This window comes from Podarcis bocagei (assembly GCF_964188305.1).
Source record: "Podarcis bocagei genome assembly, chromosome: 6".
NCBI classification, from domain to species: Eukaryota; Metazoa; Chordata; class Lepidosauria; order Squamata; family Lacertidae; genus Podarcis; species Podarcis bocagei.
Genome location: NC_138130.1, coordinates 79,548,685 through 79,569,982, shown reverse-complemented (window position 1 = coordinate 79,569,982; position 21,298 = coordinate 79,548,685). Strand labels below are relative to the sequence as shown.

At 38.3% G+C, this 21,298-nt stretch overlaps 1 protein-coding gene across 3 annotated transcripts in view; it reads left to right on the top strand.

Moving 5' to 3' along the window:
• Positions 1-21,298, top strand: part of NBEA (neurobeachin) — a 366,730-nt gene that overhangs the window by 76,371 nt on the left and 269,061 nt on the right. For 2 of the 3 annotated variants that reach the window (XM_081197851.1, XM_081197850.1), the window contains exons 23-29: positions 4,778-4,995; positions 5,837-5,990; positions 12,496-12,676; positions 14,087-14,217; positions 14,928-15,035; positions 16,423-16,591; positions 19,356-19,451. In XM_081197851.1, the coding sequence (XP_081053977.1) occupies positions 4,778-4,995; positions 5,837-5,990; positions 12,496-12,676; positions 14,087-14,217; positions 14,928-15,035; positions 16,423-16,591; positions 19,356-19,451 (1,057 nt within the window). Of the gene's footprint in view, positions 1-4,777; positions 4,996-5,836; positions 5,991-12,475; positions 12,677-14,086; positions 14,218-14,927; positions 15,036-16,422; positions 16,592-19,355; positions 19,452-21,298 lie in introns of those variants that run through there. The other variant, XM_081197849.1, reaches the window with a different exon arrangement.

Genomic DNA, 21,298 nt, shown 5'->3' with positions numbered 1-21,298 from the left:
AATAATAATAATAATAATTTATTATTTATACCCCACCCATCTGGCTGGGTTTCCCCAGCCACTCTGGGCGGCTTCCAAAAGAATATTAAAATAGTGTGATACATCAAACATTAAAAGCTTCCCTAAACAGGGCTGCCTTCAGATGTCTTCTAAAAGTCTGGTAGTTGTTGTTCTCTTTGACATCTGGTGGGAGGGCGTTCCAGAGAATGGTATGCTGATTCTTCTCACCCTACCTAATGATTCTCTAAATGACACCAATTTTGATGATAGCCAGTCAGAAATTGAAGATATGCCACCTGGGAACAAATACATTGCACTATCGATTGCAATGGGATGCTGTTAGGAAGAGCAACACCACTCCTTTCAAACTGAAAATAGTTCAAGTGCACTCTCCACATGCAGTGCTTTTACCCATGACTCCCAGGATTTTTCCCCCTGACAAGTGAGAACCTCACACATGGAGAATAAATGAGAGTCTCTTCATTGCAATTCTTTCTCCTATTTGTAATTCGAGATGCTTTAAGATGGACTTGAATAAAACTTTACAGAATGGATGCATACGCCTCTGCTAAGGCAGCCTTTTGGAGACAGGTGCTCCAGAATGTGCTTCTAGGGTTGTAGATAGACATTATATACCTTTTCTGGACCCAGCATTTGTATGTCCCACCTGAGAGCATATTCACAACTGTTGGGCTTCCCTGTAAAAAGTGTATTTCTTTGAGTAAAAAGCTGGTCTCAGGCCTCACTTCTCTCTTTGACTGCCTAGTCTAAGTGGCTCTGTTTCCAAGTTGCCTTCAGCATCCAGAGAAGTCCTGCTGGTGCTACCTGTTGCTGGTGTGTGTTTTTTTATCGTTCTTGTGTTGAGTGTGAGTGTTTGCAGCTTAGACAGTTGTGCTGGTTGGGAATAAAATGTTCTAAATACATTCTGGAGCACATGCCTCCTCAAGGCCACCTCAGCAAAGGCGTATGTGTCCATCATGTAAAGTTTTGTTCAAATCCAACTGAGAGCAGATTTTCATTCAAAGAAAAATACCTTTCACAGGTTAAGCCTGTGTTTCTTTTCAGTGCAAAGGTGTGTAGAAACCTTGTCCCTGCCAGCTGTGTTATAGAGGATAAAAGGCTGCTCTTTTGTAATTGCCCTCTTTCATTTTTCCTTGATAGTCTTTCTTCCAGCAAATGTGGGGAGATTTTAGCCCTCCGGACGTTTTTGGACTTCAACTCCCAGCATCCCCAACACGGCTAACGGTCAGAGATGGTGGGAGTTGTAGGCTAGCCACATCGGTCGGGCCACAGATTCTCTACCCCTGAATTACATGTATATTGCAAGGAATAGTCGGTAGATCTTCTTACGATTTTATTACAGAGGTGTGTATGGCTTGGAGAGATTTGTATGGAGATTTGCATGGCGTGGAGAAAGTGAATAAGGATACCCCCCCCACACCATCTCTCATAATAAGAGAACCTGGGGCCACCCAGTGAAGCTCAAAGTTGGAAGATTCGGGGCAGTCAAATGAAATTACTTCTTCACGCAGCACATAGTTAAGCTACGGAGTTCACTCCGACAGGATGTAGTGATGGCTGCCAACTTGGATGACTTTAAAAGAGGATTAAACAAATTCATGGAGGATACTACTACTAGCCACAATGGCTGTATTCTACCTCCACTGCCCGAGAGAGCATTCCTATGTATATCAGTTGCTGGCAGCTGCAATTTGAGGAGAATGCTATTGCACTCAGGTTTTGCGTACAGGCTTCCCATTGGCAACTGTCTGGTCATAGGATGCTGGACTAGAGAGGCATTTGGTCCGATCACGTCAGGCTCTTATATTCTTATGAGAAGTAAAAGGAGTTATACTAGGAGTAATATTGTGAGTAATGGTTTCCATTTATTTTGCACATCAAAATCATTTCTCCTTGTAGAAGAAACAACTGTCCTTATATTACAAAGGCAAATACTTTTCATGAGAAGTTAATCCCATTTTAAAACAGTACTGAGGGGCTGGACTTTGGTTAATTATAAATGAATGTTCTTAAATGCAAACTAATTATTTTATTTGTTGCATTTAGACTGTTTACATGTAAAACTTCATATATCCTTATGCTGATCCAGTATCTTATTCAGTCACTTTGGAGGTCTTGATCAGAAGTGTTTTCAGTAGTCTAGCACTGGAAAGTAATTCTGCTAATTAGTTTTTGCTGGCCGTTGAATATTTGCCTAGTAATTATCCTTGACACTTCATTCTCTTCTTTTCTTTACCAAGCAAACTGAATTATGACCTTGAGAATAAAACATTATACAGTGAAGGCTGATATGTAATCCAGAAATCTACATTAGCAATATTGAATCAATCAACATCAACAAAATAGCTATTTGAATACCTACAGAATGTGGTTCAAAACCACATAGTTGGAACTATGCTTATTGACTACAAAACACTGAAATGTCAAGGAATGAAAGTGATTCCTGTTTGTTAATGATCAAGCAAAATGCTGTGGCAGCTTTTTGGCCATCTCCCAAACTCGGTCTAATCCATCAAAAACAATAATTTAAAGTATGTTGCTTCATGTGTTCTATTTTAATTGTTTTAACAATACCACACATTAGGGTATTGTTTGTTATAAAATAAATACTTTAAAAATGGAAGTCATCTCATAGTAAATGGCACTTAGAGCTTTACAGAGTTCTGCCAATCCTGTGTTTATCTGCTTGCAGTTCAAGGAGTTATTTCAGAAACATAGTGTTGACAACTATCTCTACAGCAGCACGATTCCTTGTCAGTGAATGAAACCTAGGCCATTGCCTTGAGACCTGGAAACAACCCTAGATCACACAATATATTTGTTTTACATGCAAGCTGTCTTGACCTTCTTTTCAATACTACAACTTGTAACCACTCCTATTAAAAAAACCATATTTTTGATTGCCCTGTTCACATTTGTCTACATCAATGCACACTTAGAGACAATTGGGACTGCTCATGAATAGAATAAAATTCAGTGTGTTGTAATCCCAAGTAAAATTCTACATTAGGAAAGAAACTATGTAGGGCGTAGGCTTGGTTTTCTCTTATGTCAGGTGTATGTCTTTCTATTCCTGCATTCAAGCAGCTATACTTTGTGTACCATTCTCTTTTATTTATTAAATTTCCAACCCACCCTTCATCCCCAAAAAGCTCAGCATGGCAGTCCCCAAAGTGGTAAGACAATAAAATAAAAATATACTTACAGTATCTAAAAACCGTGTAAAACAGTCACCGGTCAACACCAGCTGGAAACTACCTAGCAATGGCACCACCAACATGGTCTCCCCTGCTGATTGTAGGGCCCAAGATGGTGGTTATTAGGGAAGGTGCTTTTTTAAGTACTACCCAAGTCATATAAGACTTTGTATGCTACTACTAACAGTTTGAGTTGGGCACATCAGCTCATAGCCAGTGCAGCACTTTCAGGAGTTGTGACACATGGTCACATCAGGCTACCCCACTTCCCAACCTAGTGGCCACATTCTGCACTATCTGCAGCCTCTGGGCCATCCTCAAGGGTGACCTTGCATTACAGTAGACAAGGCAGTTGAACATTTGTGTTGTTCAAGTAGTAAGTACCATTGTTTACATAGTCAAAAGTGCAACATGCATCCACAAGAGGGGAGGTTCAGTAGATTCAGGGTAAAACCCCAAGTTTCCAGAAGTATCAAATATCTTTAGAAGTAACATTGCTGATGGGTGCATATCTGGACGACTTTGTCAAGTTATGGATGTCCCATTTTAAGGAAGCTGTTGACAAACTAGAGGGCAACAGGATAATGAGGGCATTTGGAAACCAAGTTGCACAGAAGTGTTTGAAAAATGTTAAGCCCGGATAATAGAAAATGAAGAGGACACATGATACATGTTTTCAAGTATCTGAAGGGCTGTCATGTAGAAGATGGTGCAAACATCTGCTAGGAGCACTTTAGCTACAAGATCCCTGCATTGAGCAGGGCTTGGACTAGATGCCTTCCAACTCTAGCATTCTTTGATTCCAAAGCAATGCTGTGGGGCTGGGTGGAATTCACATACATATTTTCCCAACACGGACAGGATGAAAATAGCTACTGGGATGGATTTAGATCAAGAAAAAGATCACAGCAGGGAAGAGTCAAACACATTTTCTCTAGCGCTACTAGAGGATCCTCCTGGCTGCTTTTAAACCAACTAACCAACCAAACGGCACATAATCAGCTTTTGAATAGCTTTCTAGCAAGCTCACATGATACAACCTGTGTGTTTTGTATCACTTCCTGCCAGGATAATGGTCTTCCACTTAAAGAGTGAGAAAACTTAACTAATGTTTTGTTTACTGCAAAATAATTATATAATTACTGCAAAGTAATTATAATATTTAATAAAGTCAAACTTAGTGTTGATATTTACTTACCTACTTACGTATTTTAATGCTGCTCTTCAACTAAAAAAGGCTCCTAGAGCAGCTTAGACATTTCAGGGATAAGAAGGTCAGGCCTCACAAAATACAAAGAATGTGGCAGGAAGGAGGGAGGAAGCAAATTGGCACTAGTTCTTAGAGACAAAATGCATGCTTTTGCCTACAAAGGGCTTCATAGGTGGTATTAGGACAAAATTGTTTAAGTAAGGATGGCTAGAGACAAATTTACACTGCTTTCATTGTTTTATTTAATTATGAAGAAAGATCACATTAAATACGTGTGTTTTAGTTCCCATGTGTAACCAGTGCCAGAATTTTGCATTGAAGATTTTAAATATATTTACTGCTTATTTAGGCTGTGCAAGGTCGATCTATTACACAACAGGATAGAGACTTGCGTGTTGATTTGGGATTTCGGGGAATGCCCATGACAGAAGAACAGAGGCGACAGTTCAGTCCTGGTCCACGAACAACAATGTTTCGTATTCCAGAATTTAAATGGTCCCCAATGCACCAGAGGCTACTTACTGATTTGCTTTTTGCTTTAGAAACTGATGTGCATGTTTGGAGAAGGTAAGGGGCCTTTTTGTATCATTTTTTGTATCATTATTTCACTAGTATAATAATAAAACTATCATTGCCTGTTAATCACACTAGGCAGTTAAGCTTACCGCTGTGGAAGCTGTTAATGTATTCCTTTACCTAGCTACTTGAATGAGTAGCATGCTTCCTGCTCTTCATAAAGTAAATTTTCTGTTTGACATTTACTACACACATTCAGCATGGTTAGTAATATAGCTTCAAGAATGTTGGAACTCAAGGTGACATTCCTGATCCTGTGAGGAAGGTTGGCTGAGAGAAAGAGAGCGATTAGCCCAAGTGCATTTTAAGGTCAAGTGGAGATTTGAGCCATTGTCTCCCAGGTCTTAATCTACTTAATAGCCTTCCACCTTACTCCACATTCTTGAAAAGAAGATGTAGAAAACAACTAACTGGGATACAGAGGAGAGAAATACTCTTTTCCCTTAGGCCTTGAAGCATATTAGGTTTCTTGTTAATAGTCCTGTGTAGCAGCTTATAGAATAGCCAATTTAAGCTACATACACTCTTATATCGGGGTCAGGGAATAAGCTGCATGGAACTTTGTGGGGCTTCCATAAGCTGGAAGAAAGTTTGGTTCATTTTGTCTCCAGTGGTAGGTGTGTCATTAATGTATCATATGTGTTGGCAGACAGCTTATTAAAAAGAAAGTTGGATGGTAGCATTTCAGAACTTATTTGCAAGGCTACCTTTTAAAAATAGTTTTCATTGTGATTTCTTGCTGTTAATAAACCTTTATGTTGGTTTTGATCTTTGTGTTAGAAATCTATTCTAAAATTTCCCTAACGCATTTTTCCTCAATTATTTTTTGTAGCCATTCCACAAAGTCTGTCATGGATTTTGTCAATAGCAATGAGAATATTATTTTTGTACATAACACTATCCACCTCATTTCCCAAATGGTAGACAATATTATCATTGCTTGTGGAGGAATTCTACCATTGTTGTCTGCAGCAACATCCCCAACTGTAAGTACAATATTTCCATCTAGTGGGTATGTTGAAAATTGCATGCCAAGAACAATGTGCCAGATGCTTTGTTTTTGGAAGTTTCCCTTAAAAGAAGAAAATGTGCATTTAAAAAAAAAAAAGTTTAGAAAGTGAATTTTAATCAAACATGTTCTTAACCAGTTTATATAGGTAATGCTGTATTAAAGCAATGATTTATTTTTGAAACAGTACAGTTTTCAAATGCTCTGGGAAAACTAATAGCCACAATTGCTAGAAAGTTATACCAATAGCTAAACCACTTTTCATCTAGCTTATCCCATTTAGAATCATTATAGAATGATTTTCTAAAATATCTGAATGGAGGTACTAAACATTTCAAGAGAAATATGTCTTTAATTTGGGAGCATATTCCATTTAGGAGAGACAAAGTATGTACACCCTTTTGTTGCAGGTGGTATATGTGGAATTCTTTTGTTGGATACAGTACAAACAAGCACAGTTCAAATTCCTAGACCACTTCTTCCTTGTGGCACTAACACTGTAAAATACCTTCTTTAGAATTATTGCTGGACTCTTAACATCAGTTTTACAAAGATAGGCAAAGTTCCAAAGAGGCCTATTAGATGTGTACAATGGCTTGCACACATCCAGTGGTACGTCTCGTCTTCTCTTCATTTTACCCCCAAAACATCACAATATATTTTAAAGAGTGTCTGAAACTGCCTCATGTTTCAAGGATACTTTTGAGAGCAGGACAGAGAACTAAAAGGAGAGACTTCTAAAGGCCCCCTGCACACATGGAGCAAAGCACATAACTCTGGATCTCAGTTACAGCTTTACTTACATTATGCATAAAATGCTTACTTATTTAATAAAATGTACACACCACTGAATTGTTGTAAAGAGCTTAGAGAAACCTCTAAGCTCTTTACAACAATTATTAAATATAAATATGAATAAATAAGACAGGTCACCCTTCTAAAAGCAACACATTGCAATACAGAATTACGTAAGTTTTGATCAGTGTTTTTTCTCTTAATCTTCCCCTAACTTCCCACTTAGCCCAGTGTTCAACATTGGGTCCCCAGATGTTGTTGGACTACAACTCCCATCAGCCCTGACAGATGACTAAGCTGGCCGTGTTTGATGGGTGCTATAGTCCAGCAATATCTGAGCACCCAAGGTTGAAGAACAGGGAAGTGGGAATGGGGCTGTAGAGTTCTGGGGTTATAGAATGGGAGCTGGCACTCACATTTTCTGTATTAACCTCCTACTTGAAAAATCCCCAGGAGTGGAATGAGGAGCAGGCTGGATTAGAACCTTTCTCCTTGCTGCATATGATGATGATAATTAACCTGCAGGAAATTGCTTAAATGAATGAATATTAAAAAGAGAGAAAGAAGATACCTCACTTGCAGCCTGGGGCGATGTAGTCCACTCTTCCACAAGTCTTACTAGCCTCTTGGCATTTAATGTGCAGGGGTATCACTTATAGATGCGCTCAGTTCTTGGAACACTTCATAAAAAGAATCTGGTGTTTCCAATAAAGCGCAGGTTCTTTTCTGGTCAGTAGAATAGAGAAATCCTCTTGATCTTAAAGCTGCCCTGGCTCCCCCCCCCCCCAGTAAGAATGCAAAGTTTGGTGTAAGATAGATTTCCTAGTTAAAAAACAATGAGACCACAACAGTCATGAATAGACTGTACAAATTGGCAAACAGGAGGAGTTTGTTTGAGGTCATACATGACACAATTACAGCATAAATTACAGCACAAATACAGTGTATTGCCTTTAGATTTTGATAGGAATGTGAGAATAGAACAGGTTTCTCTTTGGAAACAGCAACTTAGATTCAAAGTGCTACTTTGGGCACCCCCAGTGGGATCTGAGACTTTCGTTTGAACAACATACGTCTTTTACCTATTCCAAGTTGCAAGCTGCTTTTGAAAAACTTTTCTGAGTTTCAAAAGTGGTTTTCCAAATATAAGTCTAGAGCTCCATTTAGCACGCAAAACTGCTATTTGGATCGGGGCTCTTGAAATTTAATTTAAAATGTAGAAATGTTCTAGTATGCACACAGCCGCTATTTTGGTAATGCATGTTAGATAACCATGTTGCTTTCTCAGCCAAATGACTGACAAGGCACACTTCACAGTACTGCAGCTGATCTGTGAATACTCTTTGGAAAATGATTGATGGCATGGAGCCATTCAGCGGTTGCTTAGAACTATTTTGCAGCTCAGAATGGTGAATGTAAATATAAAACCGTAAAAATTACCAGCAGATCACAAGATCCTTGCATCTGGCAAATTGTTGGGTTTCAAAATGTCTTAGAGGCACCGAGCGCTTCATTTTATTTTGATGGAGGGGTCGCCTTTGAAGGTAGGGAGCGGGTGGCGCTGTGGTCTAAACTACTGAGCCTCTTTGGCTTACTTATCAGAACATTGGCGGTTCGAATCCCCGCGACGGAGTGAGCTCCCATTGTTCTGTCCCAGCTCCTGCCAACCTAGCAGTTCAAAAGCACTCCAGTACAAGTAGATAAATAGGTTCACGGCATTTCTGTGCGCTCTGGCTTCCGTCACAGTGTTCTGTTGTGCCAGAAGCGGTATAGTCATGCTGGCCACATGACCCGGAAAGCTGTCTGTGGACAAACACTGGCTCCTTCAGCCTGAAAGCAAGATGAATGCCACAACCCCATAGTCGCCTTTGACTGGACTTAACTGTCATGGGGTCTTTGTCTTTACCTTTGCCTTTTCCTGTCTTTGAAGAATTAAAAGTTTACAAATAGTAAGCCAGGCTTTTTTCCCCTATTTCTGACTTCTAGCTTTTACTAAGAAAAACGTATTTATTCTTCGTATATTAATTTTTGTTCATCTATTTGTGTATATTGAACTGCATAGGTCAAATGATATCTAATTTTAAGTTTGAACTTCAGAGTTTGTTTTCAAGAGGTTGTTTTAAAAATTGAAACATTCAAATTGTAAAGTAAAATACATGATTTTAGAGTATTAGTTTCTATTTTGCATTGTATTTTTTAATTTGACTGTAACATTTCTTTTTCTTTTTGTTGTGATCTGTTGTCTGCTTTGTCTGTTGCATGTCCAGGGTTCTAAGGTTAGTATTACTGCTACAAGTTTCAGTTCATAGCTTTTACAATTTATTTTATTTCTTATGCATTTTTCAGTTATCCAGCCTTTGATAGAATGAAGTAAATAATATCTGCATTATGAAATTGTTCATAACACTGTAAATATATTGATCTTGAGTCGGAAATGCCATCTTCACAACATATCACAGGGCACCACATGCAATACTTTGATTCAGATGCATCAAAATGTGGGAGGACATACCATCCACTTTGTATTATTGTGCTTTCACCTACATGATCTGTGTTTAGTGGGTGTGTAGTGGATCAAGGGACTTACCGATAATAAACATGCTGTTGTTTCAGGAAAATACTCATTCAATATTATTTTTACTGCAGGCCTAATTTTTATTGGATAAATATCAATGAAAAACCTAAACAAATTGACTGGTTATTTTTTAACTGTTATTCATGCTTGGATCGTTAGCGCTTGCATAGTAAAAGATCTGTTTTGAATATTTACATTGTTTTATGAAATAGGCAACATTAGCATAGAGTAGACCTTAAAAGAGAGGAGGACAAAGTGTTATCTCCTCCCCAAATTATCTATTTTTGCAGGAAAGAGTTTGGAGGGTGCAAAATTTTGTGCCTGGTAGAAGGAAGATATTCTCATCACAAACATGGCCAGTCCAAAGCTTGTATCCACAGTCCAGCTCAATTTGTGGATTTGGGATCATATAAATAAATAGAATTCATTTGCACAGGCCTTATCTTTATGTATTGTGGTGGTTGTTTAGTGTATTTATATTCCGGCTTTCTCCCAAGTTGGAGTCAAGGTAGCTTACATCATTTTCAAACAACTTTATAAAATACAAAGTACAGTCAAACCTCGGTTCTTGAACGGCTCCATTGCTGAACATTTCAGCTCTCGAGTGCCTAAACCTGGAAGTAAGTGTTCTGGTTTTCAAATATTTTTCAGAACTCAAACGACTTCCGATGTGTGATTCTCTTTTTTCCTCATTGAAATTGCTGACAGCCCTTTGATTTTCGGTTTTCGAACATTTCGGAAGTTGAAGGATTTTCCGGAATGGATTATGTTCAAAAACGGAGGTTCCACTGCAATAAAAATAAGCTTGTTAAAAGCAACGGAGGCTGTGGGGCAAGTGGACGAAGAAGAGAAACTTTGGGTGGGTGCTTGATCTGGCACCTGGATCAAGTTTATATGTTAAATATCACGAGGGACAAGATGGAGATCTGAGGGACCCCGCATGTCAGTGACTATGGGGTTGAACAGGAATTCCCCAGCATCACTTTCTGAACTTGTCCCTCCAAGAGCGATCAGAGCCACTGTAAAGCAGTGGCCCCAGGTCTCATCTCACGGGCGGTGCAGAAGGATACCACAAAGATTTGGGAGGAATCCTAAGCCTTGCAGGACTACCAAAAAATAGAAGAAACCCATAAGTGGAGGGGGAAGCCTAAAACAATCTATTCAGAGCTGAGAATGCCCAGTGAACATTAAATGTTGACTGATTGATAGGGGTGGGGAAGTGGAAATCTCAGGAGGAAGTGGCTACAAACCTGAACAGGCTCACCATTACAACATTTTGTTGCCCCACTGATGCACTAACAAAAGTGCATCCTGTTGGAAGTTTTGTAATGTCGGTGAACAATATCTGCATCCAGATGCGCATTTAGGATTCTCTGTATTTTACTGTCCCTTCATTACAATAGAAAACTGTGTGGCCTTGTTGTAAGACAATGCAGTCATCGCAAGAACTGAAGTGTTTCTCCACCAATTTACACTAAATATAAAACATTTGCTTTATTTTTCGCTCAGTAGTGGTGCCACATCGTTACTTATGATGGTTTGTGTTGTGCCACAACATTGTCATGTTCTCTTTGTGCCCCCTGGTTGGCTGGGATGCAATCATGCAGTTTAGGGGAGGGGTGAAACAAGAGCTGCGAAAAGGAATGAAAAAGGTATAGTTAGGCAGGTGTTTGAAGGGATTTCACATTCCTAAATTTTAACGAGAAAAATAATTCTAGTTTGCCTGTGAAATCTGTTTGGTGAAATAATTACTTAACCAGACAATAATGGGAGCACTTCCTAAAATCGTTGACTTCTTTCTCCTAACTTTTAATGAGAGCAAAATCATATTCCAACATATTTGTAAGTTTCTCTGTGAAAATGGACCTTCCTATTGAGTTTACATTCTTAAAAACTAACTGTAATTTATAATTGTGGAACACAATGGGTTTAAATATAAATTAGAGCATATTTCTTTGGACTTGTTTATAATACTCTCGGTGTTCTATAGTCCTCCACATATGACTGGGTATAATCTTCAAAATAACTGTTTTGGATGTAGAGTGGCACTATTTTTATGGGATAGTTGCAACGTAACAGTTGGCACTCATACCACTTTTGGAAGTGATCCTGTGACTTTGTGGACATGGAAAAGGATGAATTTTCCAGTTACGGTCTTGTAAACAGGATTTAGTTGCAAGATTGCCCTTGGATTGCTAAATAATTTAATTGTAACTTTTGCGTATACACGCGCTCATAGGAACAATCTGACAAGTCACTGCATGAAAGAAGTGTGTGCGTGTGCGATAGATATACTTTATGTGTGTGCGCAGGAAGGGGGATTGATTTCACCTCCAGAGGTGCACTCCATTGTCTCTCTAGACAGACGGATGCCAACAACAACATATATTTAATTTTGTAGGGCTAACAAATAGGACACCCTGCAGTAAATCCCACTTGGTCAAAAATAATAATCACCCTAGTCTAAAATTCCAATATGTATTGGAACAGTTTTTATTTTTTTTATCACTTGTTTGCTGCCGTGGGTTCATTTGGAAGGAAAGGATATAAATTTAAAAAACAAACAAACAAAATATTAGACTGTATAATCAGTTGTGACTTTACTCATCTCATGACAGTGTCCTGGCAATCATATTTGTTTCTCCTCGTACTCCAAAAATAAATTAAATTATGCTTTGTGTCCACTTTTCAAATAATGCTTTCCTAAGTGTACCTCAAAGATAGAACAAGATTATATTTTGCGTGGGCTATGTATCTTCTCTTAGTTCCCCAATGATGCAGGAAGATATAGCAGCTCTATGAGTCCTCCTTGTCCTGTGCTTCTGTTCCTTAATATGGACAATTTACAGATAGGCAAAATTGAGAACTCTTTCTGCATTGTCTCACACACTCATATTACCATAGTGCTTTGGCTCATATGAGTAGCATTAGTTTACTTACCAGTGTAGGAACTTTGTATTACCTAATATGGCATGCAAATGTGAATCCATCTCTTCTCATGCCCATTTCTATACTGTTTGTGTTCAGTTTAATCGGAAATTGTTTTGGTATATTTCATGCATTCAAATGTGTGGTAGATTTAGGAGTCTAATGTAATGATTTTCTTTTAAAGACTGAATTGGAGAACATTGAAGTAACTCAGGGTATGTCAGCAGAGACAGCAGTGACTTTCCTCAGCCGCCTGATGGCTATGGTTGATGTACTAGTATTTGCCAGCTCGCTAAATTTTAGTGAAATTGAAGCTGAAAAAAACATGTCTTCTGGAGGCTTAATGCGACAGTGCCTAAGGCTTGGTAAGTTTGCATGGAACAGCTCAGTGCATTAAATAATTACTTACAGATCAACGAAATGAGGCTGCAGTAAAAAAGAAAAAAAGAAAAAAGCCAAAGCTGACCTGCTTTTGATTCTTTGGGTTCCAAAAATCTGTGCAGTTGAGAATATCTGCTTATTCTCTTCAACACCACCATTAATTTTTATTATGCCAATTAGCAAATTTTTTGAACATATGTTCATTTGCTCTGTTCATAGCTTCTACCTTTTAAAAATTTCTGTATTTTGTTGTGTTTGAAGAAAATTGCATCCAGTTAAGATAACAAGTATTTCTCTACGTAGCAGAACTGTTCAAGAGCGCTTTATGTTATTATACATCGTATTCTTAAAAGTTGTACATTTTTCACATATACCAAAAAAGCTAACATGATTGCTGCAAGAGGACGATAATGTGTTACATGCTGTGAGACACAAAAAGCGGAACTTGTTAGTTTGAAGGAGCCTTGGTTATGGTGCATGACAAGCATACTGGCATGCTAATGGATTCCTCATTCTATTCCTCTGTTGATGACTATATTTAGCTCACCATTCTCCTTAAAGTGTTTTATTTGGACTCCTTCCCATATACACAATCAAGATTAAAATTACAATCCTCTTCTGACTATCTCTTCTGTCAGTTTCAGGCATGCTTATATGAAACTGCCTAATATTGTTAGGTCATCAGTAACCCTAGGCAACGTTGTGTACTCTAGCTGTGGGCCTCTCCAAATCAGAGATGATTTCAAGCCCTGTAACTTCTCTCATTTTCACTAATAATTGCGGCAACTTCAAACCTTCTGCATGCATTGTATATGCTCCAGCACTAAACCGTGTCCTCTCATCTATAACCAATCACTTGATGGTCTTCTATCATTTTACCTCTGTGCTTTCTGTCATCCATTCCTGATGCCTCAAATGGCATAGTTCTCTATTTGCCGGGCATCCTCCTTCTTCAGGATCGCCTTATCAGGACTACCCTAGCTTCACTTTGTATGCTGCTCCTCTTTCATCTGACCCTCCTCAATCAATTCAGATACTAGTCCTCAACCACTTTCCCATCACCATCAATTACAAATTGCAAAAGCATAAGGAGGGTTCATTTAAATGTGTTCTCTACTATGCTGTGTATACTGTTGCTGCTCATTTAGTGTTCAACAGTAGTATCTTTTCTGAATAAAATTAAATACACATGATTAAGAGATGAGTACATTTAACTCTGCCTCAGTTTTAGCATTAGTGCATATAGATGCTGTTGTAAAATCCAGCGTTTATGTCATGATAGGGTAACATATTATGGCAGATCTCAGGCACTAGGATACAATATTTTTTTTCATTGTTGCTTTAAGAATTTCATTAAGATTGATATTCCAATGCTATTTCTTAAACCTTTTTAGTTTGCTGTGTTGCTGTGCGAAACTGTTTGGAATGTCGACAGAGACAGAGAGAAAGGGTAAATAAATCTTCACTAATCAGCAGTAAAACTCAGGAGACTCTTCAGGGTATAAGTGCAACTACTACTGCTAAGGTAAGCTATTAAAATAATAGATACCATTGCATAAAATGAATGAATTGGAAATAATTACAATGTGTCATATAATATTTTAAATTGGTTATGATGATTTGTCACTTTGGTAAAACAGAAGTTACTCCCTTCTATAAATCCCAAGGGGGCAGTCTTTACAACAGAAAAGCACTTTTTCCTGGTCAGGAGACAAGAACAGTCTTCTGATTTTCCCAGGGGAAAGTTCTGCTTAGCCTTATTACCATGGCTGTTCTGAACTATTATATGGGCCTAGTTGTTTTTTTCTTGGAGTCTGTAAGCAGGGTATTGGTAGAGATGATAAAGTGGCAGAGAAAGATAAAGATCATATATGAAGTTTTCTTTTTAAGTTAAAATCTTCAGGTGGATGCCACTGTTCTTTGTAGTTTCTACTTGTATTGATGAGAAATTTGTGTTTGTTTAAGCAGATTTAATTTGAGTAACCTTATACAAAGCAGGTGAATCACTTAAATAGTAGAGCTTTGAGAAGTGTACCTGGTATGTAAGTGAGACACTTTAAAGGTTTTTTGACATTAAAGGTCCCTTTCTGTGTTTTAGAGAACTTCATAAAGCTTACAATACCATATTTTATCTATGAAACAAGATGATACATACAAAGACACACATACATGTAGGAACAGCTGAGTATTTTGAGCTTGAACCTTTCTGAAACTATATAACTATTGTGTGTTTAGACTCCACTGGAAAATGTTCCTGGTAACCTATCACCTATTAAAGATCCCGATAGACTTCTTCAAGATGTAGATATTAATCGTCTGCGAGCAGTTGTATTTCGTGATGTGGTGAGTACTATCATTGGCAGCTTTTCTTAAAGGATTTCTTGCCTGTGTAATGTCCATGGGAGAGAAACAAAGGTATTTGTAAATCTACGCTATGCATCTTTTTTTCTTAAAATAGTAATTATGCATGTATATGTGGAACATCTTTCTTTAATAAATTATTTTTATACTGGGAGCTGTTATCTAATCCCCTAAGTAAAGATGACTTTATCCACTTTTTGAAATTTAACATCCTTGGTGACTTGATCAGATTTAGCAAGATCAGGAACCTTGCATGGACAGGTTATTTTTAGAATTGTAAGAGACTCTTTTATCTTAAAACAGTACTTTATTCAGTAAAAGGTATTCCCTTGAATTGTTAAACTGTATCATGGAGCTGATTTAAAGTTTAAAACTTAAGCTGAGCTAAAGGTTGTACCTTGAAAATTTGGGGCTTAAAATTACATATTGAGGATGGGGAAAGGTTCAGAGGGAAATAGTTAGGAAAGGGGTTTTTTTGCAGACGGGGGCTCACTGCTTTGAAGCAGTTCCACTCTCTTTTTAATTTGCTGCTTCAAGCACTGGTGGAGCTCCTCTTGGTGGCCACCATGACGTAGTGTTGTTCTGAGGGGATATTGTTGAAGGAAAAAAAGGGTGGCAAGCAGCTTCCGAGATGGGCTCAGCTGCCACTTGCCTAAACCCTAACTGGTAACTGATAAGCCAGTGAATTGCGCACTCCCAGTTTCCAAAACAGCTCTTCCAAATTCGCAGCTTGTGAATTGGGGTCATTTTTAATCAGGCCTAAAACAAAACCTCCACTAGAAACTACTGTAGAAACCACATTTATGTATACACGCTTCCTGCTGAGATGTGTATGTCTCTTTATTTCTTTATTATGAATGCCTGTTGGTATATATCTTTATATCTCTGTATATCCAGTCACAAATTCCCAGTGAGATGAAAGTGTGAAATCGTCCTTAGGCAATTATAGTTCTTTGTAGGGGCAACAGCTCAAGGGGGCTGAGCACTTTTACCCCCCTATTTTTTGAGATAGGGTCACCCCCCATGTCCCCAAAAATCAGGGTGGTGTAGAGTGAGTGTGGAACTAAGTGCGGCACTGCTTCAATGGACAACTCCTCCTCCTCCTCCTGCCATGGAGGGGAAGGAGAGTCGAAGCAGCCTCATGGCAGTGGCAGGAGACGTAAGAGCCGCCGGCCACTGAAGTCACATTGCCACTGAATTCAGTTCTGCCCCTGGCTCCTCCCAACTTCCTGACATTGTGTCAGACCCCCAATTTCCCTTGCAAGCTAGTGCCTCTGGTCTTTGGCAGTACAGTTTTCAGTCTAGAAACATTTGTTAAGTGTGACAGGACATGTTGAGTATTTTAATTGTATTTATGATTTTTCTGCAGGATGATAGCAAGCAGGCTCAGTTTTTAGCTTTGGCTGTTGTTTACTTCATTTCTGTGTTGATGGTCTCCAAGTATCGGGACATACTCGAACCTCAACGAGAAACTGCAAGGTCTGGAATCCAGGCAGGTAGAAATATCAGGCAGGAAATAAATTCACCAACAAGTACAGGTACCACTGTTTTTCTGTTTATGTTGCATAATTTTTTAGACAATGGATACTTGACTATAGGAAAAAAAAAAGTTCAAATGATACCTATTAACCTTATTCAGTTTCTGATGGGTCTTCTTTTCTTTAAGTTGTCCTGGGAATATTTCTGCTTTCTTGGTCTGGTTTGTCATTCCTAGCATTGCTTGGCCATTGTCTTGGACTATAGGAGACAGGCTGTCAAAAGTTCTGTTATCTTCCGATATGGTACCTCTCAGTAGTATACATTTAATCAATTGCTCCTCTGCAATGGAGCTAGAGATAAATATTTTTCTAAAATGTTAATTTAATTTATATTTAACTTGTCATGTGGTTTTAATTAAGCTCACAATTGATGTGATTTTTCTCAGTTCCCCCCTCACTTTGTGCCACATTAGTGCCTGGGTATTTTTGCATGAAAGGCATCATAGCTCAGCAGTGCAGAAGATCAATTCTCGGCTCACCACTCAAAGAAAAGGATAGTGTAGCAGGCTATGGGAAGTACCCCTGCCTAAAACCAGGAGGGTTTCTGCCTGTTCGGCTAGACAGTACTGGACTGGGTGGACAGATAATCCCACCTGATATAAGGCATTTTACGTGCACTGATGATTAATGTGAGACTTACCCATCCCTTTTTACCAGTGATGGAAAATTGGAGTGCATCAGTGCATTTATGTTGAATGGATTTTGAAAGGAAGACCAACATTTGATGGCAGTGGTGTCCAACATAGCATATCAAAATCCTTAGTTTTAATTCAGTACCAGCTCAAAAAAGCTTTTAAAGAAGTGAAGTATCTTCATGGTCCTCTGTCTTTCTGTGGCAGTCTGTGCCCTATAAGATGAGATTGGGTCAAACTATCCTAGGAGTGACTTTCAGTTTTTTGGAGGAGAAACAGTGTGTATGTATCTATATCTACATAGCTATCTACAGTTTCTATCATCTATCATCTATTAACTACATATAAGGTTAACTTTTATTTGTTTACTTTTATGCATTCATTTTTTCAGTTTTGCATAACTTCAAAAGAGAATCCTCTTCAGAGTGCATGTCTTGCAAAATATTCAATATACTGAAAACAGCTTCTATAGGTTATAAAATTGTTTTTTAAAAATTAATATTTTTTAAAGTAAGGCCAATACAGGTGCATACTTAGTTTGTATGCGGTATAAAATGCTTCTTAAAAGTTATTTATTGTTTCGGCCAATCCGGGGAATCCTGCTTTTTATGATTGAGTAGACAAGCCTATGAAATCTTATATCGAATAGTTAGGTTTTATTCCTGTTTAGTTCCTTGGGTATTTGCAGTTCCTCATTTTAACACATTTATTTTGCACAGACAAAATTAGTAGTTAACATGGTTATCAATTTCCCAAGTTAAAATAATGCTTCAGCTGGATTTTTATCAGTTGAAGAAGCTGTCAGGAGTTTTCATTTATCAGCTGAAGAAGCTGTCATTGAGAGTGTTTCTGCATCGCATACCTTATTAATCTGAGAACCATGGGCCATATTCAGTTACTCAGTTCCATAAGCAGAACCCAAGGCAAGACCTTCCACTAGTTCAGCAGAGCCTTCTTCCTTTTCCTACTCCGCGCATGCCCTCTGTGCCTCCCCCAAATTTGCTTTGCAGTGTTGGGAGAACCCCCAGCAGAACACACAAGGAAATTGTTCCATAGGGCAAGCAGAAATGCTTGTGCTGATGGAGTGATCTCCTTAGCACTACATTGAATCCCACCCCATGTTTTTTAAGTTCCACTGCATTGGTTCATGGTTGTGCCATATGTATCCATATGCTTTCTTCTTCCAAATGAAAGTTGTTTAGAACTCAGTATTACACACACACACAAACCTGTTCCTATATATTTATTTTCAGCTGTATTTTTTGGCTTACTAATCTTTGATACTGTTTACATCATGAAGACCTTGCATCTTACAGTAAAATTAGTAAAAGATTCATATATAGTAAAACCAAATTTGATGCTGTTACCTTTATTCAAAGCAAACCTATGTTATTAACTGTTATAGGATAGTTTACTGGGCACTCTAAAATATTCCTGCATTAAAGTATTTTGCTATAAACATGTTCTTAAGTGTACACCCTAATTTTTAGGGTTCTTCCCTGTTTCTAGAAATATTCTAATTGTTCGAGTAAATTTCTTTGATTAAATCTACACAAATTTATTACTTAAGAAAAGATTATGGGGGGGGCATGGTTCACTTGTGATAGATGACACACACATGTTGTAGGAGACACCATTCTAGAAAATATATTCCCTTGTGTGAGGAAGAAGAAAGAATGCCTAAAATGGTGCCATGCCACCTACGGTATTTGTATTTGAAACTTGTATTTTGAAAAATCCAAACACTTTAATTTATTATGATATTTTAATTGATTGATCTGACCAATTAATCAACTAAATAATGTAGCCATGCTGATTTTGTGTTTATATTTTGTGTGTTTCCGCATTTGTGTATTATGCTGTGATGCTGGAGTAGGAAACTGCTGGTTTCACTATTCCGGCCATGCCTGTCTTGTCTATGTATACCTGTCTTTTCTATAAATGTTGTTTTTATGACGCATTATTTAAAGGTATGTTCTTTTCCTATCTCTTGATTTCTCTCTGAGAAACACGTTGTTAGTGCCATGTTTGCATGTTTCAGTGAGATAGGACTTGTGTCATGGATCCACAGTGGACCAAGCCACAGGCGATAAGCAGCTGGCTCACAATTGACTCCATGATTTTCTCCACAGTTGTGGTCATACCATCTATCCCACACCCAGGTTTGAACCATGGATTCCTTGCCAAGTTAATTCCTGAGCAGAGCTTTACCCACTCATTTTACAAAGGTAATATTAACACAACCTCCTAACTTGTTTGGGTGTACTTGTTTCATTTCATGTAATTCAAAATCTAACTATAACATAGCTGTTTGGTAAATAAGAATACGCTTTGGGTTACACACAGATAAAATTTCCTGCAATGAAAATCCTCTGCCCAGCTATGTCTAGATTTTGAGGTACCTTGTTAATGGAGAGAGTTGCTGTAGATAGAAGTATAATTCTGCCCTATGATATATACAAGGCACAAGGTATTTTCATTAAATTCCTTTTCTTCTTATTTAGCAATATGTTTTAAACCTTTGAAAAATAATACTAAAAAAGATAAGTAATGTATCTAACACCATATTCTTGAAGTAGTATGTTTTAATATTGTTTAGCTGTGCATTTATTTCAGTCTTTAATATAGACATTTTTATTTTGGATTATAGCATCCAGTTGTTTTAATCCCAATGAGGAGGACTATGCGACTGGAGATAGCAGTAAGAGCTAAACTTCTGATATCACCAGGGGGAGCAATCACACACACACACACACACACACACACACACACACAAAACACACACACAACCATCTTGCTCTCTTACAGCAGGAAAGGACAGTATTCACAGCTTTCTTCTTCCGTATATCACAGTATATTTAGCTTCCACCACCTGATCAGGCAGCATGGTGCACCTATGTAACAGCACAGTTCTCCCCTTTGAACATGTACAATGCTTAGTGCATTTATTATTATTATTATTATTATTATTATTATTATTATTATTATTATTATTAAATGTGTATATCACCCCTCATCCAAAGATCATGGGCGGTTCACAACAAAAAAATGAGAACACAAAATAATGCTAAAACAAAAACAAACCTTAAGCTCTGCAATATGCCAGGGAGCCAAACGGACTCCAGGAAGTGCGAGAGGGCACTCAGGGGCAATTGTTTCAACAGCCTGAGCCATTCTGATATTCCAGAGTTTGGCCAGGGCTTTGACAGAACCAGTTCTATCAGCTGGAAAATCCCCCAGAGCTGTCTGGAAACTCACTGGATCCATTAGCCTCTGAGGGTGGAGCGTTTTAATTGGTTCCCTGCCGCTGCAGAGGGGGGAAAGGTGCTGAAAGCCTAAATCTCAGCAGGAAGTGATCTGACCATGACAAGAGAAAAGGCCTGCAAGGCAGAGAGCAGGTACTCCAAGACTCACAGCAAAGATGGTTTACTTTTGTAATTTAAGAGACTCTCTGCAGTCAACTGAAAAGCCCCATTTTAAACCTTTCAAGAAGCTAAACTCAAAAAATAAACAGCGAGAAAGAGATGACAAATTAATACCAGAAATTATTACTCCTGCAAAGGCTTATATTGACTCTGTATCTGACATGATAACAGAAAAGGTCAAAGACTAAGATGAGATGAAGTTGACCCACAAGCTAGGAAGCAGTAGCAGCTCTCTGCACCTATGCAAGAGATAAAAATACTCATTCATAGAGGGAAATCAGGCTGCAATACATATCTAGTAGCAAGGGGCAAAGGAAAGGGAGAGGTGGGTAAGAACATTTGTGTGATAGAGTCTTCTAGACAGAAGCTTTACTGACAAAGGAATGCTTCAACACAATTAGTTGTTGCTGACTATCTAGACTGCCAGTAGCTCTGATCAGTCTGTTTAAGAGATCCTTCAACCAACTAAAGACCCAGCCTCACTTAAAATCAGAGATAATATTGTTCAAGGGAAAGTGTTCCTATCTTCAAGGTTCATCATTCTATCTAGAAGGTTCTGGAGGTCCTGCAAGTAGACCAAGTCCTGTCACAGGAAGTACTGTTTTTAAAAATTGGATACCATTTCAGGAACTTCCAGAACCTTATGTTTT